The 16209-nt window shown below is 34.8% G+C and overlaps 1 protein-coding gene across 1 annotated transcript; it reads right to left on the bottom strand.

Annotated features, from left to right (window-relative positions):
* Positions 1-1131: 1131 nt before the first annotated feature.
* On the bottom strand, positions 1132-10747 carry LOC142849051 (prolactin-7A1-like). The gene is made up of 6 exons (XM_075971167.1): positions 10717-10747; positions 6548-6717; positions 5663-5746; positions 4382-4489; positions 2502-2681; positions 1132-1347 (listed from the first exon to the last, which is right to left on the bottom strand). Exons 1-6 carry the CDS (start codon positions 10745-10747, stop codon positions 1132-1134), a joined length of 789 nt encoding a protein of 262 aa, XP_075827282.1.
* Positions 10748-16209: the final 5462 nt, after the last annotated feature.

Below are 16209 nucleotides of genomic sequence, written 5' to 3'. Positions count from 1 at the left end.
GAGCTATATTTACCTGTGAGCGTGTGGATAAGTTTTTAAATGCAGTAAGTGATTATTCCAGTCTATGAGAGGGTTGGGGTTAGGTGAGTACACAGTTCTTAGGTAAGAGAGTAGGCACTCACCAGGCTAGGCCAGATAACAGAATGTACCTTCCAGGCTGGATCTAGAAAGAAGGTAATGGCATGGGATGACAGGATAATGTCTTATGAACCAAAGGGACTACTCATGCACACAGGATGTGAATCCTGGCCCAAACCTGGAGGTTGGCAAATATGGGTATGATTCCTGAAATGAGGCAGGATGACTGATTATAGCACCATGTGGTCCTCTTTGAGGAGTGTGTTGAGTGTAGTCGACTTAGAGATACGAAAGAAAACATAACAAAGCATCAGAATGCAGGGTATCATGGCCTGGCAGAACCTATTGGGTAGCTATGGCATGGGGCAACAGTATAGGTTCCTGGAAGTTGAATGACTTTCTTGAGGCAGTCCAATAGCCCATTACTTATTAATATGGAAAAACTTCTAAATGTAATTTACTTTCTGATTATAATAACTATATCAACATCAATATTAATTTAGCGTGACTCTAGTGTAAATTGTGAAATATTCCTACCACGCACCACGCCCCCGTGTCTGCACTCTGTGCGCTGGCAACCAGTTCGAGAGAGCTTCGGGCAAAGGGGCTGGAGGTTAAAATACACAGACACACACACAGACAGGGAGACAGCAACACGGGTCATCCTTGAATTCTCCAAGAATGCCCCCTTTACTGTGTTCAGGGGCAGATTATAAAGAGGTAGCCACGCCCCAGCCAAACCCACCTGAAACCACTCTCCTGCCATCAGGAACTCCTGAATGTCTCGTGCTCAGAGCAGCTGTATGCACTCAGATCAGGGGATTACAAGAAATTGAGGATCTGGGGTCTCACTGCTCCCAAAAATTCCAATAGCCAATCAAACCTTTTAAAGTTGTTAACACATTTAATACTAAATGAATAAAAGATACAAACAAGTTATCACTCTAAACTTTGGCATATATGCAATGTTTATTTTTCTTTTAAAAGAAACTCATTACACCCAAGCAAACCTTCAAAATGTGTAACATGAAGACTATTTAGAAGGATGCAACGTCATGAATTTCCAATTCTTGGGGATGAGCATATGTCACTATTAACAAGCACTGTACATCTCAGGATCATGAGAGAAAGGTCAACTGATTGTAAATCAGTGTGCAAGCAATATGATAATTTACAAAGGGCAATAAAGCGAGAGTCTTCGTCAGATGACTGAATGTCTTCGAGACCAGACCAGACGGTATAATCCACATTTTCTGTTGTTCCATAAATCTGTTGACCAAAAGGATGATCAGTCAGTTATTATTTACACAACTTGTATTTGCTTCTCCTTTCCTTCCTAGATGTTAAAAACATTTAAGGAAATAATAATACTATTAAACTGTTTGCAGACAAGTATCTGTTTTAGAATACCTGCCTGTAAGAGTGACGAAAATGTTATGGGAGGAACCATCCACTCTTTGAATAGATCTAAGCAACAACTCCATGAGATATAGCCCATACCTGGCACTGTTAATGCTGTTAATGAGGCTTAGAACCTAAAACTAGATAGGTCACAGAACTAGGGGAAACCTACTACTGTTATTCATTAAAATGAATATAGCAATAAAATATTGTGATACCTATAGATGTGTACAGTCCCCATCAGAGAAGTTTCTTCTGACTGTAGTTATTAAAAAGAGATACACAACTATATAATGTGCATAGATTAAGACACTCTGAACCTCTCAGCTAAAATAGGAAGTCTATATCAAATCCTTCTTTTCAAGGATCCAGTATCTACATGGAAGAGGAGGCATAAAGTTCTAAGAGGCTAAACTGGTAACCGACATCAAGGAAACAGCATCTTTCAGATATAACAGGACTGATACACACATAAACTCACAGACTTTGACATAAAACTTCCACAGGTTCAAACTAGACAAAATTCCAGGACTGAGATGTGGAAGTAGAAACAAAGTCCTATCCCTAACTAAAAAGTTATTTGCAATTAATAACTGACACAAAAGGGGAAAACAATCAGTTTTGTCCAATAGAGTAAAATCAAGATGTGTGCGAACAGTTTCTTATATTTAAACTACTTCAAATGAAAACTGTCTTTTTATGACTCCGAAGAAAGAGGAATGGGTTGATACTTGAGCACAGAGTTGGGTTTGACTTTGCAATGCATGCTGATTGGCAAAGTTTTATGGTGTTAAGAGAGTCTAATGAAGTAGTCAGGAATATTTTACTCTACCCAGAGTTACAGGTACTGTTGAAGCTACTGTAAAAAACTTGAACTCCACTGTTTATCCATTAGTTCTGAGAATGTTTACAAGATTGGGTACCAAACTTTTTCTTGCAAATTGAGTTTTCAAAACTTAATGTTCATTGCAGAAGTCATATCATTCATGAGTGAGGAAAATAAAAATAATTACACTACTCACCTTGCTGAGTATACTATTGGTGTCTTCAAAAAGCTCTGTAGTTTTTGTCCTAATATCTTTGGCTAATGATAGGACATCATTGTGTGATCCTGGCATACTTCCAAGTATGATCAGGAGGTTATGAAGAGTGTCATTCCAAGCCTGCATTCTGCTCAGTATCAGTTTTGGAAAGTCTTCAAGCTAAGCAGTCATGTTTCATCAGTTATATTAATACATGAAATAAAGAAGGATTAGTTAGCTTTGGTTTTCTATCAGACTTGTGAATTAAATATCCATTTGTTATTTTATGTGAAGGTGGTACGGTTTGGGGGAATAAAAATAATATAGATTAATAACGTAAAAATGATCAACCTGTAATTTACCACCATAAAGTAATTATGTATATATCTATTATTTCCAGTAACACATTTGATTGATCATGTTGTGTTTTCCACATGAAAATCTGATCTCCTTGTAGACTCTTTTATGTTTTGTTTTTTTGCTTGTCCTGGGGAACCCAAGAATTTGTTGGGGCTTAGTAGGTGTTCTAATTCAGGAAAAGTAGATTCCCCCAGGGTACATGGAGAAAAATTTTACTTAGATTTATAACACAGATAAACTAAGTTGTTCAAAATCATAATTAATTTTAGTTTTTTAAAATATATTGGTAAAAGTATTCCATTAATGCAACCTGGCTTTAATAAGTATGGTTTCCTCAATGTAGGGCACTCTCTCTCTCTCTCCTTGTCTCTAGCAGATCAGCACATTTTTGGAACATATAAGTAAAGAATAATGGGATGCCATTGTTATTAATAACAGCATAAATAGAAATAATGGGATTTTGATTTCCAGTGGGTTCCAAGATCTTACATGAAATTCATTCCTGCTTTAACAGAGTTTGTGTACTGATATCTTTAGCTATTACAGAGACAATAAAAAGAGTACAATGAAATTAAGCGGATATTGTGATGGAATCCAAAAATACATGGAGGAAAGGACAAGATCTAAAAGTGTGGGTGATGCAGTCTCCTGGGACCATTGCTACATAACGAATAAGAGTGAGAACTTGTATTGCATGGAACTGAACACCTATTATGACAGAGAAAGCTGATTCTTCAAGTTCAGTAAAACTTTCAAAGCCTCTTTCTACTTAAATCAGCTAGCTCTTATGAGTGCTAATTGCAGCAATGTCAACAAAGCATGTTGTGAAGTGCTTAGCCATGGAGTACCTATCTGGAAACACCCTTTCCCTTCATTTTGCCTTCTCATTTTCACATGATGCCAAAGTCAGTTCGTTTGAAGATAAGTTATAGAAAAGAATCATAAGGAAAGAACATAACAGTTGAATACTAGAGTTGTAGTGATATATAGACCTTGTCATAAGAACTGGGGGCATGGTTCATTCTGAGAAACACTAGACAATGTTTATAGCACTCTCTTGTTCAGGTGCTTACAGTTAAGACAAAAAAAAATCCTAGGAGTTGTGAGGAATAAATGGGAGAGTAAGAAGCAGAAGTACAATCAGATGAGTCTTGAAAATCAAGAAGACAGCATGGTAGTAAATAATGTGAGATTTGCTAGTGGGGAGCCATTCGCTGGTAACATACAAGGACAAAAATGTAATTGAAGGTATTAAGTAAAGTCATGTGGTGAGATATTATTAAACTAAAACCCTCTTAAAGTATAATTTATGGGCCTGCTACAATATTACTTAGCATTGCTTATTTAACATGAAGTATCTAGCGTGACTTTTCTTTGCTCATTCTCAAATCATTTTCATGTAGGCATGATTTTCACATCTCTTACAGTACTTACAAAGCCCCACAGCATGACAAAGCGAAGTCAGTATATTCCATTAGCTATTTAGGTAAAAAAATATATATATACAACTATAGGCTTACAGAGATCTTTTGGACTTCATCAATGTTTTCTGGTGTTTTGATGGAATAATTGTGGCAGGAGATGAGATTCTTAACCAGGAATTCCTGATTTCCAAGAAACTCAAGCATCTGTATATTCAAAATTAATATTGTGTTAATTTGTGTCTTAAAAATAAATATATGAGAATATTAATACACTCAATAGATATGTGATTTTTAAAAATGAAATCAGCTTAAAAACTAAGATTAAAAATTTACCAATGTGCTTTTGCCATAATAATTATTAATTAGAAAGTAAATAAATTTATAAAAATTATGTAAAACATTTTAAATTTCTTTCTTTCTTCCTTTTTTTATTTCAAATCAGATTCCCTGAAGCTTCCGCATTCTCATTTTGCTTTTTACTGCTGGAAGCATTCGTGTATAATAGTGAAAGAATGCTATATCATGATACAGCTGTTGATACTTGACACTGTGCTACTTGACACTTGGTCTTCAACATTTTCTCTTATAAATTCAAGTAATGTCATGAGAATGAAGGCTTCTGCGAGTGACAACATAGAAATAAGTGAGGCACTTACTTGATTGGATGACCCTGATGGTGAACTTATCTGAATCCAGATGAGGACCATGTCAAAAAATACATAGTGAGTAAAGATATAACATGGTGACCTATTTATTAGAAAAAGCAACATCCTCTGGGTACCCATTTCTGTACTGAAGACATGTTTAGTATCTCCTCCATGACCCTAACTTACCCTGGACAGACACCATACAGCCATCATGAAGAGAACCTGACTCTTATAAACCAGCCTTCCCAGTGAGTAAACCTGTGCTCCAGAAAACTTAATATGACCCTCACGATTTAGTGTTTATGAGAAGCTAATATGTTGTTGCTTGCTTTTCCCCTCCTTGGATTATCAGCGTTTACATTCATTCTATCCATTCTTTGTGACTCACTGTCATGCATGCCTTCCCTATTAGATGTCCCCAGTGTGCTAAGTAAAGATGTCAATGGCAGCTGGCTTCAGAGAAGGAAGACCATGGAATCCGAGCTCTTTCTTGGATACAACTATTAAAGTATTGTGTTCCAAGTGCAATGATATTTCAAAATAATCAGGTTTTTCAAAAGGAGAATAACCTTTAAAATCATTATATTCTTTGCAAACCAGTAATTTTCTGGAGTTGTTCCCTTGTGATGCTACTTTTCAGTTGTTGGTACTTTGTTTTACCCATGGAGGTGTATTATTTGAAACTTGGATTTGAAGCTTTCCTATGCTAAATTCAAGCATAGTCATTAACATGAAGACTTAGAGTAAAGAAGATGGAAGTAAGCGAGGTACTTACAAATTTATCAGAAACTTTTGCAGATGATGCACTGACGGTCTGAGACAGGATGGAGAAAAAACTAGTGAGTTAAAAGACAACATAAATGCACAAAGATACATTCTCTGGCTGCCAATTTCTATACAGAAGCCTTGTGTATTTTCTCCTCCTCATTTTTGGCTAACCTTGTTAACATTGTTCTCATGAACAGAGAACTCACTTTTTTTCTAAACTTGCATTCTAAGTGAATAAACTCATGCTTTCTAATTTTTTAAACAAGAACTTCCAGCATTTAAAAGCTTGAGAGGCTAAGGTTTGGTTTGCTTGTTTTTTTGTTTGTTTGTTTCTTCAGTTTTTTTCTGGTTGTTTGCTTGCCATTTTCTTTTGCTGCACCTGCACAATTTAGATTATTTTTGTTCATTCTATGTTACACACTATATTTCTTCTCTATTGGACGTATGCTGTGTGCTAAGTAAAGATGTTAACAGAGACGTGCCTCTAGCAAACAAGGTAAGAAAATCAGACCTCTTCCCCAGTTCTGTTTATTCTGTTTATTAGAAAATTTTGACACAAATTAAAACTTAAGAAAATTTAAAGATAAGTATGGGGAAACTCCAAGACATATTGAATTCTTCAAAAGTCTTTGAGATTTCAGGAAACCTACTCCAATCTTCTTATTTCATATTTCAATAAATGTTGTTTTATCTTGTTATTATAAAGTGTCCTATTTGCCATATACTTTTATGTAAGGTGTAAAGGAAATTTGGCTCATGGTAACTATAAATGTGGTACAGGACAGTCCTTGACAAGGAAGTTGCTTTATGAAAAAGTAAGTAAAACAGATATCAGTGAAGTACTTACAAATATCCTAGGCAAATCCATGTTGAGGTCACTGATATTCTGGCAGAGTAGCATTGCATGGTCAAAGAGTTCCGTGAGGTACAGTTCATCAGTCTCATTGCTATTCAAAGGTGCAGAGGCCACTTTCTCCCATAAAAGGAGGTTTGACACTAGCAGCACCAGAAGTGCCCCTAATAAAAGAAACAAGAAACATTTAGATCCATTCATCCAAAATTATCACAAAGAAATGACATCATCTTTTCCCAAAGCCTTCTCCTGTTGACTTGATACTGTATAGGGGTGAAAACATGTTTTTCACTGTGAAAATGTAATTCAGTTCTCACATTCACACAAATAGATAGTATCAGAACTTAGTGACTTCCTGGGGTCTGGAATTGATATCAAAAATAACTATGAAAATTTCATCATCAGAAGATCATATTAATTGCTGGTACAGTATTATACAATTTATGAAGAATCTATGTCAGATTTCAACTATCCCTTCCTACAAGATTTTTGCTTTAATTTTTGAAATTGATATAGTTACATCATTTGCCCCTTCTCTTTCCTCTTTGCAATACCCCATATAATTCTCCTTGCTCTTTGTAAAATTCATGGCTGCTTTTTCTAATTAATCATTGGTAAGATTTTCAGTACCATTCAGTATTAGATAACCAAGAAGTGTGTTTTTTTCCCTTGGGAAATACTATTTCACCTTAATTGACTATAGTTCTTTGTGTAGGTTGGAGACCTCCTGGACTTTACCTAACCCATGTTGGGATACCTATTGCTTTTACTTTATTCAGCTCGTGACTAGGGAATCATGATGGTGAGACTTTGTGGGTATAGCCTCTGACTTTCCTAGGAGATGCAACTTCAGAGCAATCTACCTGTTCCTCCGCATAAAACCCACACCTAAGGATCAGAAGTCATTGCATAAGATAGGGATGGAAAATATGAGTACTCCAAACTAAGTAAGAAATGTGTATATTTTGACAGGTTAGCTTGGTAGCTTTCATTCTTAACTTTATGGATTAAAAGAGTAAACATAATTTCTCTGATGCAGTCCCCACTGGCCTGTATGCAGGTAAGAGACCTTCCTCCAGACCGTAACCAAATGTCCACCACCCACTGGATGTTGCCCCAACAAAACCCACTCCACTGTTCAACCCCACACACCTGAACATCCTCCCTGTTGCCAGACTTCCCCTGCAACCCCAGTGGACTATACAGGTACAGGTGCAAGCCACACTAGTTGGGAAATCAGGCACTTCAATCCCAAGAGTTGGATGAACAAGCATAGGCACAAGTCACATGTGTTGGAAGAAAGATGAGTAAAAGCTGGTATAAGAATGCATTCAATGACTATTTGAAATTGGTCAAAAGATACTTAAGAAAATGCAATTCAAAACAACTTTGAGATATCATCTAACACCTGTCAGAATGGCTAAAATCAAAAACCCCAATGACAGCTTATGTTAGAGAGGATATGGAGCAAGGAAAACACTCATCCATGGCTGGTGGGAATGCAAACTTGTGCAACCACTTTGGAAATCAGTATGGCAGTTTCTCAGAAGATTCGGAGTCACCCTACCTCAGAATCCAGCAATACCACTCTTGGACATATACCCAAAAGATGCTCAATCATACTACAAAAGCATTTGTTCAACTATTTCATAGCAGCACTATTTATAATAGCCAGAACCTGAAAACAACATAGATGTCCCTCAACAGAAGAATGGATAAAGAAAGTATGGCACATCTACACATTAGAGTGCTACTTGGCAGTAAAAACAATGACATCTTGAATTTTGTATGCAAATGGATGGAATTAGAAAACACTATCCTGAGTAAGGTAACCCAGACCGAAAAAAAATGAATATGGTATGTACTCACTCATTAATGTACCACTCAACAAAGTTAGCAATGACATCAAGAAATTTGCAGGCAAATGAATGGAACTAGGAAAGAAATCATTTTGATTGAAATAACACAGACTCAGACAAATGAAAATATTATGTACTCTCTCAGAAGTGCATATTAAATGTAAAGAAAGGAGATGGGAGAAGAATCAGAAGAAGCAAAGGGAAGAGCCACTGTGGTTGGAATGTAAAATAAATAAAAAATGGTGAATTAAAAATAAATAAAAAATAAAGAGCAAACACATGAGTGACTGTTATGTAACACAGGGTGTTGAGATTCCAGTATGATAAGGAACCTCTGGTCTGGCTCTATTATTTTAGAGTAATAATTCTATATGTTTGCCATTTTACAACAAGCTTCAGAGTGGTTTTCATATAAACTTGTACTTTTCAATAACCCTCTGGGTAGAATGATCATGTGTAATGTCATCAAAATGTTTTGTGGAAAGAGAAGAGTGGTAGGATTGATTAATTGTTCACCTCCCCAAATATCTTAGTATCAGCTGATGGAGAATAGATGGCCAAGAGTATGGACTGTGCCTTATGCATTGTGACTCAGTTCATATCCAGGTCTCTCAGTTATAACTTTAGTTGCAAGAACACATCTGTAGTCTTGAGGCTGTATGAGCAGAAGTTGTTACCTGTAGAGATCAACCTTTGTCCTTGAGCCTTTGACTAAAAAAGCCTCATTCGTCTTTGTTTTATTTGTTTGTCTTCCTCTATAAGACAACATCTTTTACTGAGATTTCTTGATAATATATAGTGTTAGTATGTCATTATCAAATTACATTGTTATATGTAGACAAAAATAGAGGTCTAAAATGGTAATATTAGTGATTTCAAGAGGATGAAGCATCATGTTACTATTAAAGTATACAATTTGTTATTTTTAGTAAATATATCTGGAAAAGTACCTCATATAAAATCTTCAATAAATTCAATTTAAAATGTTCATAATAAAATCAGGGTACTAGTAAGATTTATTAATAGGAAAATCCCTAACTATAAGTATTCAAAAATAACTAAAATCACTAGAAAAGATTGTGTAGTATACAATGAAACCATCAACTATTTATAAGCAAAATAAAAATAATTCAGATAAATGCATTTTAAATGATCATTTTATTTTTAAGATTATGATAATCATATCATTTTCTTTGTTCCTCTATTCATCTCACACACTCCCACATAACCTTATCCTCTTTCAAATTCATAACATTCTTTGCTTTATTTGATATATGTATGTACGTATATATACACATTTGCATGCATATGTATATGTCTTATTAAACACATACATACAAAGTGCTTCATCACTATAAAAATATTTGCATGCATATATATGATTTTATGGTTGTCATTAAGCATTGGATAAAAGTAAGTGCACTCTTTACTGGGGAAGAGTATTTTTTATTGTACAACTAGACTTTCAAAAATCATGATGCTTTCTCTAATTTTGCTTTATGCATGCTAGATGTACATGTATACAATAAGTACATGTAAAATCCTTCCTTTTATCAAGTTAAAGGTATCAACAGTTTGACCTAACTGACAAAGATCTAAGGATACTGGAATTTTTTACCTCATAAAATCTAATTCATGTTTCTTATCAATTTATTTACTTATAAATTTTATCAAGAAAAGACTGTATTACCATAATATCTCCTTTGAAATGTTTTTACTTGAATGAAAAATTTAGAGTTGTATAGATACTAGTCTATTATTCTTGAACTCAATGTCCCCATATTAGAAAGAATGATTAATTTAGTTCATTCAAGTTAAGCATATTATAGCAGAGATCCAGAAACCAGAACATGATACATTTTTCCTTCTATAGTTACTAAAAATTTAGTAGGCAATCTACTTTTAACTCATTCTAGTCAAATGTCTCAATTTCTGCAATTTGACTTTTTGATGTTGATCATTTTTTATTCCCTGGTCATATAAGCAAAATCTTACTACCAGATACAAAAATAAATCTTTCTATATTAGTCAATTAAAATGCAAAATGTCTCTAGACATTTCTACATGTCTCCAGGAATGAAGACTTGTTTAACAAATACTCATCTAAGAGTGTGCAGCATATTTGTGTTCTAGAGCAGTGATAAAAAAGTATTTCTCAGCTTTATCTGATTTTATTTGTCCTGATTAGGCAAGAACAAATAAGCATCTGTAAAAATGACACCAAATATATAAATTGTCCAAAAGATTTTGTAAGTCAATGGAATGTCCTCGGTTATTTAAAAGTCCACGGAAAGAGTTACTCACAGGAGCACGGCTGAGAGAAAGACAGTGGCATCTCTGAGGGTCCTTAGCACAGCTTGGCTTCTTCACTGCAGTCCTACCTCCGGTAAATATTCCACCCCAATAAATAGGCCAGTGAACCATCCTCAAGGCCACATCCTGTAAAAGGCAAGAAAAAGGAAGATCAGGAATAAAGGTAAGAACCAGATGACTCTTCAGCCTCATGGCAATGATGACGCATGTAATCAGCATGACCTTTTTACTTGATTTTGAGGCTACATCTAGGGACCAAAATGAAACTACAAATCATTATATACATCTTGTCAGCAACAAATAATTCCATTCTCAGCAAAATTTCTGTGTCCCAGACTTTCACTACTTTTATTTATTTATTTATTCATTTATTTTAGGATACTTAAGTGTTTCTGACACTGTGTCTTGCTTAAGGTCACATATGTACGTCACTGTTTCTGAGCATCAAAAAACAAGGCCATAGGTACAGTCTTCCTTCAGAACAGTTTAACATTTGCAATTTTTTTTTGTTGGCCAGATCCAGGGAAAACAGTAAAGTGTTGGTTTCTGCATATTAGGCACAATAGGGCAGTAATGTATGGGGCAAATCCAGATGTGTAGAAGATTTGCATGTGTGTGTGTGTGTGGGGTGTGTGTGTGTGTGTGTGTGTGTGTGTGTGTGTGTGTGTGTGCGCGCGCTGTAGGTGTTGTTTCAGTATTCTTTTCTTTTTGTAACTAAAGTACTTTCATTTAACAAAATCATATAAGGTCATCACATTACAGCTTAAAATACCCTAAGTCACATATTTTCAGCAAGGTTTAACTTATACAAATGTAGGTTCTGTCTATGGAACTCGACCAAAATCTAATCAGGAAATAACTGACTGCACCGGATGACAATAGTACTCCAATTAAGCATAGGGTCTGGTCAGAACAAGAGTTCTTTGAGTAGAGGAAGGTCTGCTGCTGAGAGAAGCTGGTACTTTGGTGAAGAACAGGTTAAAGAAAATCAGAGAATTTGTTTGGAGCACTGACAAACAGTGAGTAGAATTTTCTTCTATCACTGAACCCTGTCATCACACTGATCTAACCACAGAGAGGACTTGGCCAAAGGGTACTCAAGAGGCCATGAGACCCAAGGATTATTCTGAGGAATGATATGATACAGAACAGACCCAGCCCCCTTTATCCTATAACTAGGATGACCATGAATTCCACATATATTGCTTATCTCATATAAGCACAGGTAGGATCCCAAGATAATGAGTTCAAATGTCTCATTGAGAATGAGAGTATTTTAACAGAGTTAGATGCTCTACTTTATCATTCTATTTCATTGAGGCCAACTAAACAAACCAAGGCATTTTTTCATTGTTTTAGTAAGAGCATGTCAATATTTTATAAATACCCTTAATTATCAAATCCCAATACCACCTAGCTTCCACAATACTAGGTTCCCATACAAACTTTTTAAAAATTCTTGATTTACTTAACCTTCCTTATTAACCTTCCCTTCTCTTGACCCTCCTTCCCCACATTACTTAATATGTCTTCTTCCCATTATTTCTCTGCCCCTTAATGCCATATGCTTTACTATTCCTTCCCTGTCTTGAAATGTTGCAACTCATTTCATAGACCTTTGACAGTTTTATGAACTCTAAAAATACTTCAATTTAAACCCTCATATCTAAAGGTACAAAGATAGGGACCTAGAAGGGATAACTTATTGGTTAAGAGCATATACTGTTCTTCTAGAGGACCTGTGTCTGATTCTCAGCACTGACTTCTGACGGCGTGAAACTTCCTGTAACTCCAGCTCTGGGGGAATCAAAATCCTCTGATTTCCATGAGCAACTTCTCTTATGTGTAGATACCTACACTCTAAAACACATATTAACATAACTAAAAATAGTAAAAAAAAATACATTTGAAATTTTCAAATCTAGTACATATGTATATATATATACATATATGTGTGTGTGTGTATATATATATATATATATATATATATGAAAGAACATTTGTCATATGTCCTGTGAGTCTGGGTTACCTTACCAAGAATGATATGCCAAGCTATATCCATTTTCCTGCAAATTTTATTATCTTTAGAGCTGACTAAAAATTCGTTGTGTATATGTACATTTCTTTATCATTTATTGGTTGATTGGATGTAAGCTATTTTCACATCTTGTTTGTTGTGAATAGGATGGCAATAAACATGGATGAAAAAGTATCTATGTAGAGGGATATAGAATCCTTTGGGTATGCACCCAGAAGTTGTATAACTGGGTCATAATAGATCAGCATCTATGTGGTTGATAGATTTCTACATCAATTTCCATAGTAGCTACACTACACTATATTATTACTATGGGGCTACCTGAAAACAAAACTTGCCTTCAAATTTGGAGACCTCATTTCATGGACTGTGACTCAAATTGCATTTAAAAAAATAAAGAAGAAGTAATGTAACAGCATCTACCTCCCTGTTTCTTGATTGTGGAAGCAATGTGACAAATCAGTGTGATACAGTGAACTCTTTCCACTTAAATACAAGCTACCCGAATCTTCCTTAGAAAAGTAACTCTTGTTAGGTCTTTGAATACAGTAAGAAATCTGGAATTTGTATAAAAGTCGTTACCTAGAAGTCATTGGTTTTCACTATCTGGACGCATTTCCCCAGAGCTGTCTTGGTACAGGAAGTTAACGATGTCTGTACTTGCCAGGAGTGAATGGGAGAATGAGTCCATCTTTATCTACAGAACCTGGATTCTTATGGATGACTGACTCCAGGCTAGCACTATGACTACATCCTGTTTATCACCGATATCTATCTGCTAAAAAGACTCAGGGTTTTGTGAACAATATTAAAACTAAAAGCTCTAATTTCCCATGGCCACTTAAGTTCTTTGAGCAATAGTTTCCAGTAGTGGTATGTATCATATCTTCCATCAAGATACACTACCTCAAATTTTATATTTTTCAGAGAGCACACTGTATAACATATTTGGTAAACATGACAGCTCTCTAATTTTATCAGAATACATTTCAGAATATATATATATATATATTACATGTGTAGTATTGTAACAATATTAATTGAAGAACAAAAAACATAAATTTGAGGAGGCTTTTGCAGATGTACATGGGAAGGGTCAAGGAAGATTAGGGAAAAGGGAATGCTGTAATTTTATATCTCTTTATCTATAGCCATTACATTCTGGTGAATTCTAAGATTCTACACAGTTTTTCTTCACAGTGGTGATTGCATTTATTTCTGTGCAAAAATATTTAATTTCATATAATACCACTTGTTCATTATTGGGATTATTTCTAATTACTAAATCATTTTTATATAGTTGTTACCTTTATGTTCAATGCCATCTTGTTTTTTTTAGATTTCAGGTCTTTCATACATTATTACCTACTATTGAATTTCTGTATTAACTTTTATATATAGAATGAGAAATATAGATCTCAATTCATTGTTTTAAGTTTAGACAAAAGTTTCATCCACATTATTAATTAAAATCTTATATTTTCACAGTTATATGCTTTTATTGCTTTGTTAAATATTAGATGGCTTTATATCTGTGGATTTACATCTTTGTATTCTTGTTTTTATTTGTTTATTTTATTATATTGTTATTTTTTACTAAGCCTATGTGTTTTATTCATTGCCTGTATATATACATGCATTATGTATGTGCCTATTATCCAAAATAAGCATTGGTTTCCCTAGAAATGAAGATACAGGTGGTTATAAGATGCTGTGTATGTCCTGGGACTTGAAGTCCAGACCCCTGGAAAGTCATCATTTAACTGCTAAGTCATTACTCCAGCCTCGCATTTAATTTTTAACACCATTTTTATTATTTATATATTTGTGTGCATGTGTGGACACTATGTTGTTTGAGGTCACAAGAGACCTTCTTGTAGTCAGTTCTCTCTTTAAACCACGTGGGTCTTAGGGTTCGACTCTGGTCATCATGGCAGGTGACAATTGTCTTTACCCATAATGTCTCTCTCTCTCTCTCTCTCTATATATATATATACATATATATATAGAGAGAGAGAGAGATAGATACAGATAGATATAGATAGATAGATAGATATAGATATAGATATATTTCCCCCTTTTACTATTTACAGAATCTCATTGTGTGAAGATTCTTTGTCATTTCCTTGTGCTACTTTCCTCTGTGTAGTCATGAGCTACTGAAGCCTGTTTTGGTTTCTTCCTCATTGGAGAATCCTTGATGCACATTTTTTAGTGTGTTTGCGTTGTGTTTTCATTTGGTCCTGTCCTCCTTCTTCTATCAGTTCTGCGTTACCATAACACTCTCAGCCAGGTAAAAATGTCCATTACAGACTCTAGCTATCTCCCATTTTAAAGTGTGTACTTTTTCCATTGTCTCACAGAACTAGTGCAAACTCAGAATTTACATAAATACCATCTTGAATTCAAAAGTATTCTATATCATCACTCCTTGGTAATAGCCTTTAAAAAATCTTAAAAGTGACTCTCAGTGACTCAGTGGGTCTCTGTCACTATACTTGTTTTTTTTGTACCTTTTCTTGAGCTATTTTTCTTATACTTGTTTGTTTTGTTCTATTCTGATATGAGTTTTTGTTTGTTTGTTTGATTTACTGACTTTGTTGTTGCTTAATATTATTGTATTATATTTCATTATTGTCCCTTAAAAGCTCGTTTTTTTTCTAATGATAGAACAGGGGAAAGACCCAGATGGAAGGGGAGGTGCAAAGGAATTGGGGGGAGGAGAAGAAGGTAGAATGGCAGTCAGGATATATTATATGAAAAAAAATATTTTTAATTAAGGAAGAATGACTATTTTATGAGCTGGGAAGATGGCCCAGTAATTAAGAGTATTGTTTGTTCTTGCAGAGGATTTAGGTTCAAGATTAGTACCCACATCATGGCTCAAAAACATTCCTATTTCAAGTTCCCAGGCATCTAATTTCTTATTCTGGCATCTTCATGTATCCTTACATGAAGGCAAAATACTCACACAGATAGTATAGCATCTTCTAAAAAATAAAACAAATAAAAGGGTCTTTTGATTGTTTCCTCATGTCTGACATTAAAGCCCAGTTCTCCTTAATTGGAGGTTAAGGTTTGTCTATTTTATAGAAATATTTTACAAATTTGTAGATACATTGTCTTCCTATTTTGATCAGTTTTCAGCTTTGAAAAAGATCAGTCACATGACTATTTCTTTATTGTTTTGTGTCTGTTTTCTTATTCAGTTAGCAGGATCCACTACCTGACATTCCTGCAGTCATTCTCAAAGTTTGTAACCTCTCCCCACAACTTAGATAAAGCTCCTGTCAGTCAGACATTTTGAGCCTACTATTCGGTCTGTGTAGTGTCCACCATATGTGATATCTTGTATTATTAGATCAATTGATTACTACTCTTCCTTTCTTTCTCTTTTGATAACATGGCTATTATGCCTGCGATAAACACAACTATTTCTTCAAAGG

The sequence above is a fragment of the Microtus pennsylvanicus genome, chromosome 4 (genome assembly GCF_037038515.1).
Source record: "Microtus pennsylvanicus isolate mMicPen1 chromosome 4, mMicPen1.hap1, whole genome shotgun sequence".
Lineage (NCBI taxonomy): Eukaryota > Metazoa > Chordata > Mammalia > Rodentia > Cricetidae > Microtus > Microtus pennsylvanicus.
Note: the sequence above shows the minus strand (reverse complement) of the source record. Positions and strands in the feature narration are given on the sequence as shown.